This window comes from Stomoxys calcitrans, chromosome 4 (genome assembly GCF_963082655.1).
Source record: "Stomoxys calcitrans chromosome 4, idStoCalc2.1, whole genome shotgun sequence".
NCBI lineage: Eukaryota > Metazoa > Arthropoda > Insecta > Diptera > Muscidae > Stomoxys > Stomoxys calcitrans.
Window position 1 is genome coordinate 115179471 of NC_081555.1, and position 19813 is coordinate 115199283.

Genomic DNA, 19813 nt, shown 5'->3' on the forward strand with positions numbered 1-19813 from the left:
ATTCTTATTGTCTCTCAAACTTAGAAGCTAACAAATAATATTATTAAAAAATACTTAGGGCTAATAAGCTGCCTTAAAAAAAAAAAAAAAAACGCACTATAAACAGTTAATAAATTACACACAGCAACATAGAATGGAGAAACTACTGCAAAAGTCTGGAATGTTGCCCCCTAGCGTGGGTTACTTACAATTAAACACCTTAAATACTACCAAAACTTCAATGTTAGCCCTTAAGGTAAGAAATGTGTGACCGTAATACTCAAAGAAAAAAAAAACACACTTTCAAGTTACTTATTAGCTAATATCACAGATACTCGAGGGAAATGAAAGTTTAAAAAAATTAAGTGGTATAATTAAGAAAATTCTATAAATAGGAACATCTCTTTAAATACATGTACAAAATGTCTGGGAATGCTTGGGGATGGCTTACAAGGCTAATAATACTATGCGAAAGAATACTTATGAATTACAATATAATACAGTTGTGAGCGAAAATCTAGCACTCGATGAGGGACTGTTATTTTACACAATAAATAAAGTTAGGGGGAGTAGAAATTTGCTTAAGGACAAATAGATTTTTAAGAGTTTTAAAGGGACCTTCACTTGCTTGGAATGACTAGAACACCCAGTTTTCTTTCTTAGAAAAATGAGGAACAAATCAAGTATAAAAGAATTATAATGATCTGAAAGTATTGATAATTTGGGGAGTTTCGAATAGCAATATTTTTCTCTTTTTTTTTGGGGGGGGGAGGAATGTGGTAGTTTTAGCGGTAGTATATTTGGCGGGATGCTTCTACATCTTCGTTGTTCTTCTTCTTCTTCTTCCTCTTCTATATCTTAACACTTACACTAACTTATTTTTACTTTTCAAATATCTTGCCCTTGCTCTACTTCTGGACGAGGATTTACCACCACCCCTCCTTTCTGAGCCATTCTTTTCAATTTCATTAAATTCCTTGGGATTTTCTTGTTGCCGATTATTCCTTAGGCCCACTTGACCTCTTCGTTTATTGAATTTCCCCAATATCACCGACATTTTTTTCAAATATTCCAAAAAATGATATTTGACAAATTTCAAGTCAATCGAATCGGCCTCTGTCAATTCGTGTGGGTTGCGATGAGCACGTTGCTTGGTGCGCAATTTCAAACGTTTATTCATTTGAGCTCTGTTAATGAGCGGCATTTGTGGTGATCTATAGGGGTTGGTCTTATTGACGGCCGCCTCTAATTCGCACAGCATTTTGCGAGAGCTTTCAAACAACTCCTTAAGTTCTGCTGTGGTATTGCTTTGATGTTGCGATTTCGAATGATCCCAGGTGTATTGAATGCGACGCAAATAGGCAAAAGAGGCCACATAGGTTTGCATGTTGCGATACCAACGTTTTAGGGCAATCTACAAAAGAAAAGGAAAAATATTGAAAAATAAAAATAATAAAATACATGGAAAAAAAATGTGCGCTAAGTTCGACAGGGCTGAGTCTTATATACCCTCCAACATGGATCACATGTAACAAATTTTTATAACCACCTCCAAAGGATGGGCCTATACTCATTGCGTTTGTAACTACTCGAAATATTCGCCCAATACCCCATACAGTATATATTGGGTTGCCCAAAAAGTAATTGCGGATTTTTTAAAAGAAAGTAAATGCATTTTTAATAAAACTTAGAATGAACTTTAATCAAATATACTTTTTTTACACTTTTTTTCTAAAGCAAGCTAAAAGTAACAGCTGATAACTGACTGAAGAAAGAATGCAATTACAGAGTCACAAGCCGTTGAAAAAATTTGTCAACGCCGACTATATTAAAAATCCGCAATTACTTTTTGGGCAATCCAATATATTCTTGATTGTCTCGATGTTCTGAATCGATCCAGCCATCTTTGTACATCCATCCATCCGTCCGTCTGTCGAAATCACGATAGAGGTCGTACACATACGCATACATACATACAGCCACTTGAAATGTTGCACAGATACTAAATATCGATGTAGGTCATTGGAGCTTGCAAATGGGCCATATCGGTTCTGATTTGGATATAGCTCCCATATAAACCGATTTACCTGACACGGCTGTTTGAATAATACCTGAACACTATATGCAAAATTTCAGCCGAATCGGATAAAAAAATGGCTCCCTCTGGAGGATGAAGAAGGAAAATCGGGAAATTGGTTTATATGGGAGCTATATCAGGTTATTGACCGATTTGGACCATTGGCTCAAGAAATCAAATCGGCAGATCGGTCCATATGGTAGCTATATCCGATTTTGGACCAATCTGGGCCAAATCGAAGAAGGATGTTAAAGATCCTAACACTAACTCTCTGTCCCAAATTTTGGCAAAATTGGGCAATAAATGCGTCCCTTATGGGCCCAAGACCTTTAATCGAGAGATGGGACTATATGGCAGCTATATCCAAATCTGGACCCGTATGGGCCGTCTTCGAGAAGGATATCAAGGGACAAACATAACTCACTGTTCTAAATTTCAGCGTATGCGGACAATAAATGCGCCTTTGACGAGCTCAAGACCTTAAATCAAGAGATGGGACTAGATGGCAGCTATATCCAAATCTGCACCGATATGGGCCGTCTTCGAGAAGGATTTCGAGATGCACTGTCTTAAATTTGGGGCCCATGACCTTAAATCGAGAGATTGGTCTATATGGCAGCTATATCCAAATCTGGATCGATCTGGCCAAACACAACTCAAAGTCCCAAATTTCAGCAAAATCAGACAATAAATGCTTCTTTTATGGGCCCATGACCTTAAATCGAGAGATCGGTCTATATGGCAGCCATATCCAAATCTGGACCGATCTGGCCAAACACAACTCAAAGTCCCAAATTTCAGCAATATCAGCCAATAAATGCTTCTTTTATGGGCCCATGACCTTAAATCGAGAGATCGGTCTATATGGCAGCCATACCCAAATCTGGACCGATCTGGCCAAACACAACTCAAAGTCCCAAATTTCAGCAAAATCAGACAATAAATGCTTCTTTTATGGGCCCATGACCTTAAATCGAGAGATCGGTCTATATGGCAGCCATATCCAAATCTGGACCGATCTGGCCAAACACAACTCAAAGTCCCAAATTTCAGCAATATCAGCCAATAAATGCTTCTTTTATGGGCCCATGACCTTAAATCGAGAGATCTATCTATATGGGGGCTATATCAAGATATATAGTCCGATATAGCCCATTTTCGAACTTAACCTGCTTATGATCAAAAAGAGAGTCTGTGCATAGTTTCAGCTCAATATCTCTATTTTTCATAATTGTGGCGTGATTTCAACGGAGGCCACCGTAGCGCAGAGGTTAGCATGTCCGTCTATGACGCTGAACGCCTGGGTTCGAATCCTGGCAAGACCATCAGAAACAAAATTTCAAACGGTGGTTTTCTCCCCCTAATGCTGGCAACATTTGTGAGGTACTATGCCATGCAAAAACTTCTCTCCAAAGTGTTGTCGCACTGCGGCACGCCGTTCGGACTCAGCTATAAAAAGGCGGCCACTTATCATTGAGCTTGAACTTGAATCGGACTGCACTCATTGACAGGTGAGAAGTTTGCCCATGTTCCTTAGTGGAATACTCATGGGCAAAATTAGCAATTTTTGCGTGATTTCAACAGACAGACGGACGGACATGGCTATATCGTTTTAGATTTTTATAACGATCAAGAATATATATCAAGAATAGGGTCGGAAAGAGATATTTCGATGTGTTGCAAACGCAATGACAAAATGAATATAACCCCATCCTTTAGCAGTGGGCAGTATAAAAATTATCTGTAAAAAATTTCAAACGGCTATTTAAAATCGTTCGACCGCTATCCTGATTTCGACTGACGGACGGACTTGGCTAGAACGACTCAGAATTTCGAAACGATCGGGAATATGTATATAGTTTATGGGGCCGCAGATAAAAAATCCAAGGTGTTCGAAACGCAATGACTAGACTAGTATACCTCCATCACATGGTGGTGGGTATAATTACTTAAAATACAATAAATAAATAATCAAAAATATGATTCATACTCTATAATATGCAGGGAGGTGTTTGCTCTGCATTTACTACCTTTAAACGAAAGTAATTGATAAGATAATAAACAGACTGAGGTGCAAACTAAGGTGTTAGGAGGTAGCAACTTTATGGGGTTTTAAAGATCTCCCAACAGCATTATTTCGGTTATGGATCGCTGCATTTTCTTAGCTAGTCTCTCACTTTACTATTTTGTTTTTTTTTTTTTGTATTTCAAACAATTCCTGCGTCATCTCCCCAGACACTGTGAGTAATCAATTGTGTGTCTATGGTTGTCATCGCTATCATTTAATTTGTCAACATGTAAATTGTTGTTCTATTGTTACTTGTCACTCATGCCTAACGTTTGTGTATCAAAGTCCATAGACATGGGATGAGCAGTCACTGTTACCGTTTTTGGCTTGTATTTTGGTGGCGTTGACTAACATATTACATGGCATTTTATGGAATTTCCGTTTGCTAGTTGAAATAGTCTATGGCAAAGAAAGATGCAATGATTTGAATATAATTGCAGATTTAAGCTAAATACTTGTAATTAAACATGAATGAATGATGAGTAATGGCCTAAAGGAAAACCCCTAAACAAAAAACTAGAAAAATTTTTTTTTTCAAATCGTTCTAAGAAAATATTGGGGATAGGATTTTAAAATTGTTGGTTAGCCAAAGACAAAACCTCAAAGTATAAGAAATACCCGAGCATACATACAGCGGTCAAAAAAAGTATTCATCATTAGCAAAATTGATAATAAATTCACTTATTTTGGGTAATTGAAGAAAATTTAAAGCAAACAAATAATGCAGTTTTATGCAATAGTTTATTTTTCGTAATATGTTTTAAAATAAATTCAAAAAATAAATTTAATTAGCGCAAAAAATGCAATTTTATATAATAACACCAAAAACAGAACAAAAAAAGTATTCATCATTGATGTGCTATCATCAAAGTCAAATTCAAATATTATTTGGGAATCCCCCTTTTCTGTTTTATTTAGTAAAGGAGGCTTTGCCCTTGACAGCAAATATTTAATTTCATTGAAAATATAGTTTTTGTCAAAATGGGTCGTAAGCAAAACGAGGTTTCTGATGAGGTAAAAGTTTTGATAATAAAACACCACAGGAATGGTTTAACTCAAAAAACTATCAGTGAAATATTAAATAGACCACGATCTACTATACAATCCATCATCAGAAAGTGGACAGAAACGAAAACTGTTGACAATAAACCAAGATCTGGTCGACCAAAAGCACTTTCAGTTGGAGATGTGCGTTGGCTAGTGCGGCAAGTTCAGAAAACTCCGAAGACAAATGCGACCATTCTTCGTAAAAACACTATGGAATATTTAGGGAAGGAAGTTACTACACAAACAATTCGAAATACACTCAAAAGGCATAGTTACAGAGGAAGAACTGCACGTAAGAAGCCCTTTATAAATAAAATAAACCGAGTGAAAAGGCTAAACTTCGCAAAAATGTATGTAAAACAGCCCGAATCATTTTGGAAAACAGTCATTTTTGCAGACGAGAGCAAGTTTAATCTTTTTGGGTGCGATGGAAAGGTCATAGTGTACAGAAAACCAAATACAGAGCTTGAAGAACGAAACACAGTTGCTACTGTAAAACATGGTGGAGGTGGTTTAATGGTTTGGGGGTGTATGGCGGCTTCAGGAGCGGGAAATCTTGAAATTATTAATGGAGTAATGGATCATAAGCATTACATTGACATTTTAAAGAGGAATTTAAAAGATAGTGCTGTAAAACTTGGGCTTGGTAATAACTTTCAATATTATCAAGATAATGACCCCAAACATTCTGCTTTAAATACCAAGATGTGGATGCTGTATAACTGCCCCAAAGTCATTAAAACTCCTCCTCAAAGTCCCGACTTGAACCCAATTGAACATCTTTGGGAACATCTCGAACGCGAATTGAGAACGCGCAATTTTTCGAGCAAGAGTCAAATGCAACAGGTGATAATGGAGGAATGGACTAATATAGACCAAAATATAACCGCTAAATTAGTCCAATCGATGTCAAACCGTTTAAAAGAAGTTATAAGACGCGGTGGTCGAATAACAAAGTATTAATTTTTTTAAATTATGTTATTTATTTTTTTGTTTTTTTGCAATGATGAATACTTTTTTTGTTTAATTTTTTGTGTTCAGCTGTAAAATGGCCCTTTTTGTTCCAATAAATACTATTTTTTTTCTTTAAAAACAATGAAATTGTGTACATATATATCACACAAGCACTACTGCATCATTAGTTTAATATGTTTTTATTCCAATTGTCTTTTGTAGACTTATTAAAAAAAAAAACATTGAATGATGAATACTTTTTTTGACCGCTGTATAACCCCACCGATGGTTATATTCGTTCGGATGTTATCATGATTTCGACAAACTGACGGAAGGACGGGGTTTAGCTCATTTTTCCTTTACTCTAAGTAGGTTACATATATGACTTATAAGTTATTAACAATGCCCTTAATTCATTTAAAATGGTTTTTTGCTTCTTTAATAGGATTTTTTATTCAATACTTACACTTGAGTTCGCTTTCAATTTTGGCAAAAATTTATATTGATAATTGTGCAGCCACCATATCTCAATATTACTAATATTAATATCTTGTCGGTGGCTGTTGTTTAGGCTATTGAAATCGTTCAATGCTGTGCTGCCCAAAAATTTGTAAATCTAAAACAAAACAAAAAAAATACATATACAAAATTAGTAACAAAAAAAATAAAAAAATATATAAAAAAAATAAAAAAAAATTATAAACAGATGAAAAATTGTGAAATTAAATGATCCTCGCTCTAACAGACCAAAAAAAATTTAAAAATACAAATTCCTCAAAGCCCGGCCGGTATTCGAACCTGGGCACACGGGGCAACAGCGAGAGCCGTTGACGTTGCCTAGCCTTTAAAGCCATCAATTGCAAATTGCAAATTTTGCCCATGAACATTCCACTAAGAAACAGGGCAAACTCCTCACCTATCAATGATTGCAGTCCGATTTAAGTTTAAGCTCTACGATAAGGGCCTCTTTTTTTATGCCGTATCCGAACGGCGTGCCGTAGTGCGACACCTCTTTGGAGAGAAGTTTTACATGGCATAGTACCACACAAATGTTGCCAGCATTAGGAGGGAAAGGCACCGCTGATAATTCTTTCTGATGGTCTCGCCAGGATTCGAACCCAGGCGTTCAGCATCATAGGCGGACATGCTAACCTCTGCGCTACGGTGGCCTCCAAAGCCATCAATACAACTTCCAAAATATGCACGCAAATCACATGTGCATGCCATGGAAGCTAAGTAGAGGGAATAAAATTCAATCACTACAAAGAAAATACATGCGGTGGAAAAGAATAGCCAGTGTGAAAGGTGACAGACTTGTGTTAGTCTCGTGCTTACTTTGTGGACACATTTTCGCGGTATAAGTATGAGCTTCCAATGAATGGGCGTTGAAGCCTCCACACCTTATATGGCCTATACGTAATTCTAAACAAATGACAAAACCCCTCCCATAGTGATTGGTCTGTATTGTAATCTCTGTCTTTCCGTTTCCATTGCAAAAGTCTCCGATCATTGAGCTCGTCTCGAAAGAGAAACAAACATTAAATTTTGTTAAGTTTGAACATTTGAACTATTTCCTTCATATAAGCAGAAACTTAAACTTATTCATATCGCCGAAAAATTGCACCCTCTAGGTTGCCAAGAAGTCAAATCTCGATGGCGTACACCAATCTGAGTAATTTTTAAAAACAACAACTTTTGTCGAAAAACCTACCACATAATTTGTTAATTTTCCTGCAACAATTTGTTTTGAAGCTCAATGAACTGATGTGAAAATTTGTTGTTGAAAGGCACTCGATTTACAAGCCAACATATAACAACAACAACAACTATATTATGCATAAGCAAAACAAAATTTCATTTAACAAAATATTATGCATAAGCAAAACAAAATTTCATATAACCAACCACGCCACGCATGTGCTTGCTTGGATTTGCAAGCCAACATATAACAACAACAACGTTTTTTATAAGCAAAACAAAATTCCACATAACCAACCACGCCACGCATGTGCTTGCTTTGCTACACACACAGCTTCAGTGTGGTGGTTAATTATATTTCCTTTTCTTCGGCTCGCGCTGTTTTTTCTGATTTGTTTAACTCTGCTCTCTCGGGGTTTTCTCTGTCACTCTCACATGACAGAGAAAACCCCGTAGAGTGTAATGAGCCTATAATAGTAGCATTTTTCATCCGATTTTGATGAAATTTGGCACAGCGAGTTCTGGTACCCCTTTAAAACCTGATGTTGAATATCGTCCACACTTGGGTATAGCTGCCATATAGACCGATCTCCCGATAAAGGGTCTAAGGCCCATAAAAGTTTTATTTTTTAACCAATTTCGCTGAAATTTGAAACAGTCAGTAGTTTTGGGCCTCTCAACTTCGACCCAAGATATGGTTCAGAGCAGACTATATTTAGATATAGCTGCCATATAGACCGATCTCCCGATAAAGGGTCTGAAGCCAATAAAAGTTTTATTTTTTAACCGATTTCGCTGAAATTTGAAACAGTAAGTAGGTTAAGACCTCCCAACATACGACCTATAAGGAAATTATAAGGTTTTAAAAAGTGCTCTTAGAAAAATATTTAATTTTAAGATATTTAAGATATATTTAAGATATTGTTATTGTTAACTAATTTCATATATTATTATATATGAAAAATTAATTTTTTTTTAATAAAAAAAAATTATTTTTTTTTAATAAAAAAATTTATTAAATTTTTCATTTGTTTTTTATATATATTTTTTTTAATTTTTTAAAACAATTTTTTTATTGCAGCCACAATGTTTTGAAATGTCTCCAAATGAAATGGTAATGTTTTAAAAATTCCATAAAAAACAAAAATTTTGTTGTAAAATTTTAAGTTTTTTTTTATAATTTTTTTTCATAATATTTAATTCTTTTTTCACTTTTTTTAATATTTTTGAAATATTTTTTAATTTTTCCTCAACTGCTTCGTCTATGTCCTATTGGGACATCTATATATATATTTTAGTTTTTTTTATAATTTTTTTTCATAATATTTAATTCTTTTTTTACTTTTTTCAATATTTTTTAATTTTTCCTTAACTGCAGCTAAAAGCTGCTTCGTCTATGTCCTATTGGGACATCTACATATAGATGTGGTAAATTTATATGAGCAATGTTCCCAGATGAAGTCTCCCCTACTAACCAAATTCTCATGATCATTAAGCCGGACTCTATTTGGAACAAAATAACTCAAAGAAGTTAAGGTTTTTTGTAACGTTTTCTAGGTTCCTTACAACAAATCACCACTACTTTGAATTAGCCTTTGTACCTCATTTTGGAAAGTATTTAAATTTAGTCAATATTCGAGCCGAAAAATTTTATATAAACATTTTTTATAAAGCGAAATTCTTTAAGAATTTTCTAGATTATTTGGTTATACAAAACAGCAACAGAATTAGTATCATCTTCTTATTCCAGAAGTGAGAAGCATCTTAAGTACTGGCAAATTATTTTCAGATATGTTTCCAGACTAAGTCTCGCCTGCTAAGCAAATTCCGATAGCCATTTAGGTAAAGACAAATAACTGAAAGTAAGCTGCCCCAGGTTCCAGTGGTCAACAAATTGTCCCTACCGAGTATTGGTCACTGTACCTGAGTTTGGAAAATGTTTAAAATTTGGGCCGAAAATTTTTATATAAAAAAAATCGTTGCCGAAGGAAATAAACAAAGCGAAATAATTGTCTAGACCTTCTGCTTTTACAAAACAGCAGCAGAAATTATTTCAGATGCTTATTTTAGAAGCGATGCAGACCACATAAATTAAATTTTTGACTAATATCTGGTCAGTAGTCAAAAATTTAATTTATGTGGTCTACATCGCTTCTAAAATAAGCATCTCAAAAAATTTCTGAAGGTTTAGAAAATTATTTCGCTTTGTTTATTTCCTTGAACTGAAGCCAGAGCGAACCCCTTTAATTTTGTGGATACATCAGAACTTTATGGAACTCTCAACAACCTTCTTGAATACAACATGAAAACAAATTCAGAGCACTAAAAAAAACTAAAATACATTTTACAACACCTTGGGAAACGCCTAGCAATTGTAAAAGCCTCTGCCGTCCTCATATCCCAAAAAAATGATTCAATTAATTGTATTCAAAAATCTTAGTAAATGCTGATGTTTATGGCTTTTAATGCTTCATTCTTATTTTCATTATCCAAAATATCTGAAGTTAAAACCATGGACTCGTATACTTGGAAGGAAAAACTTTTCCAAGCTTATCTGCACAATTGTGAACCAATTGTCTAAAAAATAGTGCTATATGTTCGCTGGGCGAGAGACTATCGTAGTGCATAGTTAAGCATTTGCGCCTATGAAGCAAGTATTAGAATCCTGGAGAAAACGGCAGAAAAATCGTTCTCCTTAATCTCCTTAAAAGAAGAGACTATAGAACACCTTCTGTGTGTGTGTCCCCGCACTGGCAGTCAGAAGGAGTTCCACTTTGGGTTCTCATTTCTTTGAGAAACTGTCTGATTTAGTGGATGTGAACATTCGCAAGTTGTTGGGCTTTTTAAGGCGATCTGAATGGTTCAACGGTAGGAAGGCATCGTCCTTCTTCTAACCTAACCAAACCAAACCTATTTCCTTAGTTATTCTATTGCCCAGCAGCATACCGTTCCATTTCGGCTATAGCAAGGAGGTTCCCTACCATCGAAGAAGTATCTCCTTTGCTCCTTAATGTTATGTTAGTAGTAAAATTTTGCATGTGCAAGTTTGCTGAGTTATGCAATAGAAATAAATGTTCATATCTGTGGCCTAGTTAAGTTATTGTAATTTTTAACAAATGTTTCTAGTCATATTTGTTTTTTTTATTCTAGTGAAGGCAATATATCCAATACCATCCTCAATATTGTAAGGACTTTTAGATTTTCTTAATGACCGCCTGACTTACCCTTTTCTTTTCCTTATTATTGGGGCGGCGGGTATTCTTAATTCTAGGATCGTATTCACCACCACAAGGATTAGACCATTCCAATATGGTGGAATTTTCGTTGAAATTATTATAGACATCCCAATAGCTATGACGCTTGCGATGACGTTTGCGCAAGCGCAAAGAATTGTTCAAAGGTGCTGATGATAAAGCCGATATTGAAGATGTTGACGATGAAGATGATGATGATGATGATGAGAACGAAGATGTTATGAAGGCGGCATTTGATACTTGGTTGTTATTTGGGTTGTTGTTGCTACTGTTATTTTGTTGTAATAAATCCTTATCATTACTTAATATTAGTGTATGAGTGATGGTGGGCGCCGCCATTGTAAGACCCATTATCAACACTAATAGTTTGACAATAACAATTACACAAGTTAAGGAATACATTTGTTAGGCTTTTTGATTGCTTAAGCTTGGTCTGCAACACACGTGACTAAAATGCCAGTCGACATGTGTTACTTTGGCTTGATAGCGCTTTTTTTGTTTTGTTATAACACTCAGTTAAATTAAGTTCAAAAACACTTGTTGTTGTTTTGCACTTTGTTTGCTTCTGGTTCACTGGGCGATAAGAATGTCATATGAATTTATTATTATTTTTATTTGTTTAAACAATTATGAATTATCCTTCAATGGACTCAACGATAAAAATGTTACGCAATAAATTGTAGCTGTCTTGCACTTGCACTTCCACTTAAGCCACACATACAACCACTGTATTATATACTAATAGTCCGTAACGGATAGCCGGTCGAATGTTCGTTTCTTGAGTATTCGTCGTTACCGAAAGAGAAACATAAAATTGTGGTAATTTGTTCCTTTCTTTGAGTTGATGTGTTGTTTGCACGTCAAAGTTTAAAACTGAACTGAATTGTATGTTGTGTACATTTTGACTACCTTTCGTCGCTGAGGAGACTAAACCCATTCGTATATGTATGTATGCGGTGTATTATGAGATTGAGCGTTACTATCCCTAAGTGTGTGAGTGTCTGATTCTCCTCCTCGCTGTTCACTGTATGGTCAGTAGCAACAACAACAATACAAATGCACAATCCGAGCAAAGGTTCGATGGTGAGGGATTTAATAAACCTTTGCCATATAAAAACAACAACAACAACTGCCATATGAATGGTTCATTTTTCTGTGCATTATAGCTACACTAAAAACAAACACACACACACACACACATTACTCACCCACCCTAGGAAGAACCCACACAAAATCTTATTATGTTTTGGCTGGGCAAACGATGGCACCACCATCGTTGTTGTTATTGTTATTTCTATATGAAAAGACTCACTCTCTTTGGCCACCACCAAAAGAGAGTATTACCACCACCACCAGCAACACATCAACCATAGCCAGCAAATGGGCAACCGAGTGTGAATAAAAGAACTCGTGCTGGTCATTATTAACGCGACATCATCATTTGTTATTGTTGTTGGCTTTTGTCGTACGGACGATTTACTGTGACGTTGGTGTTGTTTCTCCTTTCTTTGCCTTCCTTTATTTTATTTTTCTTATCGTAAACACTCATTGTATTTATCCAATGGCTAGCATTTTACTCCAATTTCCCCTGAGTGATAAGAAATTTTGTGTGGGATGGATATAGGTTGCTGGGTGTGCGTAAAAATGGTGGCACAAATGCTTTATAATCATACACACACACAAATGAATTTTTATGGCATGTAACTGGTATTGTCCCTATGACCTGTGGCATAAAATAAATACAACTTTGAATTTGCATATGCTATATATGTTTCAAGCTTTTATGGTGGTTGAAGTTGAACAACTTTTCCTACCTGAATTATTTTATGGCACTGCCCTTTATAAAAAGGAAGGACTATATTTAGTTTTAATTTTGTTACCTATAGCGTTTGGCCAACGGTTTATGGGCAACTTAATGCCATATGCGCCTTTGCGCATATTTATTACCGCAATCGAATCACACCTAGAGGGATTGAAAAAAATATATGTATACACGTGTCGATGTATGTACATGTGTCCATTCCGTTCCATGTTTTAGGTCCTTTTTTAACGGTTATTTATTTATACCATCAAGATGAATATCAATGAAAATATATGGGAAAAAATTAAATTTTTGTGGAAACGTAATTTTAAAATTGAGAATTTGTGAGAAAAGGCAAACGAATTTTGAATAGTTTTTTTTCTGAATTTTGCAGATACAAGATTTCTTGAAAAATTAGAAAAAAGTACTGACCGAGTTTCTTCAAACAAGTAAAAGCTTGCTAAGTGCGGCCGCACCCAATTTTGGGAACCCACCACCATGGATACTGCTAAGAATTTATACAAAATAAATTTAGTTGAAGGGCATAATTTTATTCTACATACCAAACTTTTGTCAAACTAGGAAAAATTTAAGCTTTCATGAACCGAACTAGAATGATCGAGAGACCGGTTTAGATGAGAGCTATATCAGGTTATAGACTGATTTGGACCGTATTTGGCAAAGATGTTGGAAGTCGTAACAGAACACTGCATGTAAAATTTCAGCTAAATCAGACAAAAATCGTGGCTTGTAAGGACTCGAGAAGTAAAATCGGGAAATCGGTTTTTATGGGCCCTATATCAGTTTATAGACCGATTAGGACCGTACGTGGCACACTTGCTGGAAGTCATATGTGCTTAATTTCAGCCAAATCGAACAAAAACTGCGGCTAACAGGGTCTCAATAAGTCAAATAGTTAGATCGGTTTATAGTTAGATCGGTTTGATCGTACTTTGCACAGTTGTAAGAAGTCATAACGGAACACCACATGCAAAATTTCAGCCAAATCGGAAAAAAATGCGGCTTCCAGGGGCTTTAGAAATCAAATTGGGAGATCAGTTTATATGGGAGCTATATCTAAACCTGAACCGATATTGCCAATTTGTAGAGACACAGAAGAATCTACGGTACATGTATAAAGGCGTTAAGTTCGGCCGGTCCGAACTTTGGATACGCACCACCTCGGGTATATATGTAAACCACCCTTGGTCATAATCCGGTAAAATATGCACCGGATTTGGGTGGCTATATCCAAATATAGATCGATCTGAACCATTTACGACACGGAGGTCGAAAAGCTTAAAACAACTCACTGTCCCAAATTTTGGCGATATCACACAAACAATGCACCTTTTATGGGCTCAAGACCTTACATCGAGAGATCGGTCTATATGGCAGCTATATTCAAGTCTAAACCTATCTGAGCCAAACTGAAAAAGGTTGTCGAAGGCTCTAACACAACTCAATATCCCAAATTTTGGCGACATCGGACAATAAATGCGCCTTTTAAGGTCCAAAACCATAAATCGCAAGATCGGTCTGTATGGCAGCTATATCCAAATCTGAACTGATCTGAAATTGCAGAAATATATTGAAGAGCCTAACACAACGTATTGTCCCCAATTTCGTTGAAATCGCACAATAAATGCGCCTATTCTGGCCCAAAAACTTTAAATCGAGAGATCGTTGTATATGGCAGCTATATCCAAATCTCAACCGATCTGTGCCATATTGCAGAAATATATCAAGGGGCCTAACACAACTCACTGTCCCAAACTTCGCCTTTTATGGGCTCAAAACCTTAAATCGAGAGATCGAAATCTGAACCGATCTGGGCCATATTGCAGAAAGATGTCAAAGGGCCCAACACAACTCACTATCCCTAATTTTAGCAAATTTGGACAAAAAATGTGGCTTTTTGTGGAACCTAAGAATCTAGATCGACGGATCGGTCTATATGACAACTATATCCAAATCTGGACCGATCTAGGCGGAATTGAGGAAGGATGCCGAAGGGCCTAACACAACTCACTGTTTTAAATTTCAGCAAAATTGGATAATTAATGTGACTCTTATGGGCCCAAGACCCTTACTCGGCGGATCGGTGTATATGGGGGCTATATCAAGATATAGTCTGATACACCCTATCTTCGAACTTAACCTGCTTTTGGACAAAAAAAGGATCTGTGCAAAGTTTCAGCTCAAGATCTTTATTTTTAAAGACTTTAGCGTGATTTCAACATACAGACGGACAGACGGACGGACATGGCTAGATCGTCTTAGATTTTTATGCTGATCAAGAATATATATATTTTATAGTGTCGGAAATGGATATGTCGATATGTTGCAAACGGAGTGACAAAATTCCTCGGTGATGGATATAATATGGGGCACCAATTAAAGTTATTTTATTGGTGTTTTTTGAGCACCAAGAGATCTCACTTTCCTTTCGATTTAGCTAAGATAAGGCCCGGCAATGGAGTCTTTAGTGGTCCAATCTAAACTTGAAAAGGCCTATCACTTTGCTGTCCTTAGCTAGAGCTGAAGTTTTATGTTTGTCAATGCCAAGCAAAATAAGTTTTATTAAGGCTTCTAAAGCTTCTAAAGGTTGGTTCCACGGTAGTAACTAATCTGCATCTCGCTTCTTCTGTTTCTGTATCCTGCCCTTGTATCCCAATGGAATACAATGTCTTTCTGTCACCTAAACCTTGCCCATTTTAATAGTCAAATTCCATTTTCTTGGAAATACTCTTCAATACACTTATGCCATCCATTCAATTTCATTCAACATTGTGCCATTTAAGTAGAAACAAACTTTTAGCACCTTTGGCCAAATGGGGTTAAAATAAGATATCAATTAACATATTCAACAATTTTGCACTTTACAATTGTTTAGCAACTTAACGACCTTCACGATTTGCTACAATTGAAATGTTTCGGTGATTACAAATGCAACGCTTCATTAGATGGTTCATCAATCAAATAATATCGACACTATCTTAACCGTACAACGGTGGAAAGTAGCCAATTTCATGCTTCTAATGACTGTTTACCCAACAGCAAATTTGTTATGCCCCGCAAGGCAATGAGGCAACAAGCTGGAAAGGTATGCCACCTTGCCTGAGCATTCGAACCCCTCCAAGCAGCAACAGCGGCGTTGTAATCTCATGCATAAAACGCAACCATGAAATTGTTTGTTTTTATTACAGATTTGCCGCTTATTTCACGATCTAACACCTCTACGCCCCGAAATTGAGATGTTCTAACATTTCATGTGCAATCATTTTGGAAAGTCTACTCCATAACTCCTTAAAGAACTAAAGAGCCGTGTAATGGCATGACAACAAACACCAAGTTTTTACCCTCACCACAGTGTGTGTGAGTTTCCTTAGGTTGCTCTGTCCGTCCGTCCGGCCGTCCATCCTTCTTGGGTTTTTCTATCGATGTAATTGAGCTGTGAATGAGGTTTGATGATGTTGCAAAATAGTTTGTGCCGCATTCTGCAGCCCCTCAATTGATGGCAACAGCGCACACAATGCTAAGCCTTAACATTGTGACATGGGCCGTAATACGAGGGTACTACGAGGGTACTACGAGCAAGAGAGTATAGGTTACAAGCGAATCAATTGCATTCGTTACGCCAATTTCTTATCGGTGCACCATCTTTCCTTCCCTCTTTCAGTTGTTGCTCCCTCAGGGAGCATGGTGAGACAGAGAGGGAAAATGAGTTTATTGAACAAGCCAAAAGAGCAAAGACTTACGCATGGGCTGCAGCAAAAAGAAACATGACATAGCACTAATTCAAATAATAAAACAAAAGAATGCCAGGAGGCACAGTGGCTGTAAAGGCGTTGAGCGTTAACTCTGCAAACTCTGTAAAAGGCGTTAAGTTCGGCTGGGTCAAACTTTGGATATCCACCACCTCGGGTATAGATGTAAACCACCAGCTTTCGTCATAATCCGGTGAAAATTGCATAATTTATGCCCCTATATTGGTCTTTTGGGTAGCTATATCCCAACATAGATCGATCTGAACCATATACGACACGGATGTCGAAAAGTCTAACACAACTCACTGCCCCGAATTTCGGCGAAATCGCACTATAAATGCGAATTTTATGGGCCCAAGACTCAAATCGAGAGATCGGTCCATATGGCAGCTATATTCAAAACCGAACCGATCTGGGCCAAAGAAGAAGAAGTTTGTCGGAGGGTCTAATAAAACACACTGTTCCAAATTTTTGGCGACATCGGACAATAAATGCGCCTTTTATGGGTTAAAACTATAAATCGCGGGATCGGTATATATGGCAGCTATACCCAAATCTAGGCTGATCTGAGTCAAATTAAAGAAGGACATCGAAGGGTCTAACACAACTCATTGTCCCAAATTTTTGCAGAATCGGACAATAAATGCGCCTATAATGGACCAAAAACCTTAAAACGAGAGATCGGTCTATATGGCAGCTGTATCCAAATCTGGACCGATCCAAGCCAAACTGCAGAAATATATCAGGGGACCTAATAAAAGTTACTGTCCCAAATTTCATAGAAATCGGACAATAAGTGCGTCTTTAATGGCCCCAAAATCTAACATCGAGTGATCGGTCTATATGACAGATATATCAAAATCTGAACCGATCTGAGCCAAATTGAAGAAGGATATTGAAGGGTCTTACACAACTCACTGTCCCAAATTTTTGCAAAATCGGACTATAAATGGGCCTGTAATGGAACAAAAACCTTAAAACGAGAGAACGGTCTATATGGCAGCTGTATCCAAATCTGGACCGATCCAAGCCAAACTTCAGAAATATATCAGGGGACCTAATAAAAGTTACTGTCCCAAATTTCGTAGAAATCGGACAATAAATGCGCCTTTAATGGCCCCAAAACCTTAAATCGAGAGATCGGTCTATATGGCAGCCATATCCAAATCTGAACCGATCTGAGCCAAATTACAGAAATATATTGAAGTGCCTAACATAACTTATTGTCCCATATTTTTTCGGCATCGGACAATAAATGCGCCTTTAATGGCCCCAAAATCTTACATCGAGTGATCGGTCTATATGGCAGCTATATCCAAATCTGGACCGATCTGAGCCAAATTGAAGAAGGTTGTCGAAGGCCTCTACACAACTCACTGTCCCAAATTTTGGCAAAATCGGAAAAGAAATGCGCCTTTTATGGCCCCAAAATCTTACATCGAGGGATCGGTCTATATGGCAGCTATATCCAAATCTGGACCAATCTGAGCCAAACTGCAGAAATATGTCAGGGGACCTAATAAATCTTACTGTCCCAAATTTCGTAGAAATCGGACAATAAATGCGCCTTTAATGGCCCCAAAACCTTAAATCGAGAGATCGGTCTATATGGCAGCCATATCCAAATCTGAACCGATCTGAGCCAAATTACAGAAATATATTGAAGTGCCTAACATAACTTATTGTCCCATATTTTTTCGGCATCGGACAATAAATGCGCCTTTAATGGCCCCAAAATCTTACATCGAGTGATCGGTCTATATGGCAGCTATATCCAAATCTGGACCGATCTGAGCCAAATTGAAGAAGGTTGTCGAAGGCCTCTACACAACTCACTGTCCCAAATGTTGGCAAAATCGGAAAAGAAATGCGCCTTTTATGGCCCCAAAACCTTAAGTCGAGAGATCGGCCTATGTGGCAGCTATATCCAAATCTGGACCGATCTGAGCCAAACTGATGAAGGTTGTCGAAGGCCCCTACATAACTCACTGTCCCAAAATTTTGGCAACATCGGACAATAAATGCGCCTTTAATGGACCCTAGACCTTATATCGAGAGATCGGCCTATGTGGCAGCTATATTCAAATCTGGGCCGATTTGAGCTGAATTGAAGAACTATGTCGAAGGGCTTAACCTAACTCACTGTTCCAAATTTCAGCAAAATCGGATGATAAATGTGGCTTTTATTGGCTTAAGACCCTTAATCGGCGGATCGGTCTATATGGGCGCTAAATCAAGCTATGGTCCCATATAGCCCATTTTCGAACTTAACCTGCTTAGGGATAAAAAAAAGAAAATGTGCAAATTTTCAGCTCAATATCTCTTTTTTTTTTAAGACTATAGCGTGATGTGAACAGACAGACGGACAGACACTATATTGAGAGATTGGTCTATAAGGCAGCTATATCTAAATATGGTCGGATATGAACCACATTGAACAGAGTGGGTAGAGGTCTCTCAGAACTCAATGTGCTACATTTGATGGAAATCGGGTAATAAATGGATCTTTTGTGGCCTTAATACCCTGTATCGGGAGATCGGGTGATCGATCTATAGGGTAGCTATATCCAAATATGGTCCCATCTGGACCACATTTTTCAGAAACTCTATAATAAAAATCTGAAGATCGGTCTATATAGCGACTAAATTCCGATTCTATGAGATCCGACGGTCAGTTTGAAACACAAAGATCACGAAATCATCAGAAATTGGTTGGAAGATATTTTTCTACCCAAGATATATGCAAAATCATAAATTCTCATATTTTGGTTTATATTGGGTAAATACCCGGGTATTTACCCAATTTACACAATTAACCGGGTAAATACCCACAAGGTATTTATTGCCAGTTTCTATCATTGGGTCTATCTCTCTCCCTTCTGGGTTCCTACCGGGGGGTAAATACCCATCGCTTGGGTATTTATTGGTTAAATACCCAAAAAATACCTTTTGGGAATTTATAATTTTGCAGATAAAAAAAAAATTTCTATCTCTATCACATTTGACAGGAATGGGTAAAGATCTGCCAGAACAAACTGTTCCGAATTTCATCGAATTCGGGTAATAAGTGGATCTTTAATGGCCTCAATACCCTATATCGGGAGATCGGGTGGTCGATCTATAGGGCAGCTATATCCAAAATTTAGTCCGATTGGAACTGCACTT

The 19813-nt window shown here is 37.0% G+C and overlaps 1 protein-coding gene across 1 annotated transcript; it reads right to left on the reverse strand.

Annotated features, from left to right (window-relative positions):
- Positions 1 to 585: 585 nt before the first annotated feature.
- On the reverse strand, positions 586 to 16670 carry LOC106081957 (GATA zinc finger domain-containing protein 4). Its single transcript, XM_013244239.2, has 4 exons — positions 16640 to 16670; positions 11048 to 11436; positions 6592 to 6741; positions 586 to 1393 (listed from the first exon to the last, which is right to left on the reverse strand). Exons 1-4 carry the CDS (start codon positions 16668 to 16670, stop codon positions 845 to 847), a joined length of 1119 nt encoding a protein of 372 aa, XP_013099693.2. The 3' UTR covers positions 586 to 844.
- Between the last annotated feature and the right edge of the window lie 3143 nt (positions 16671 to 19813).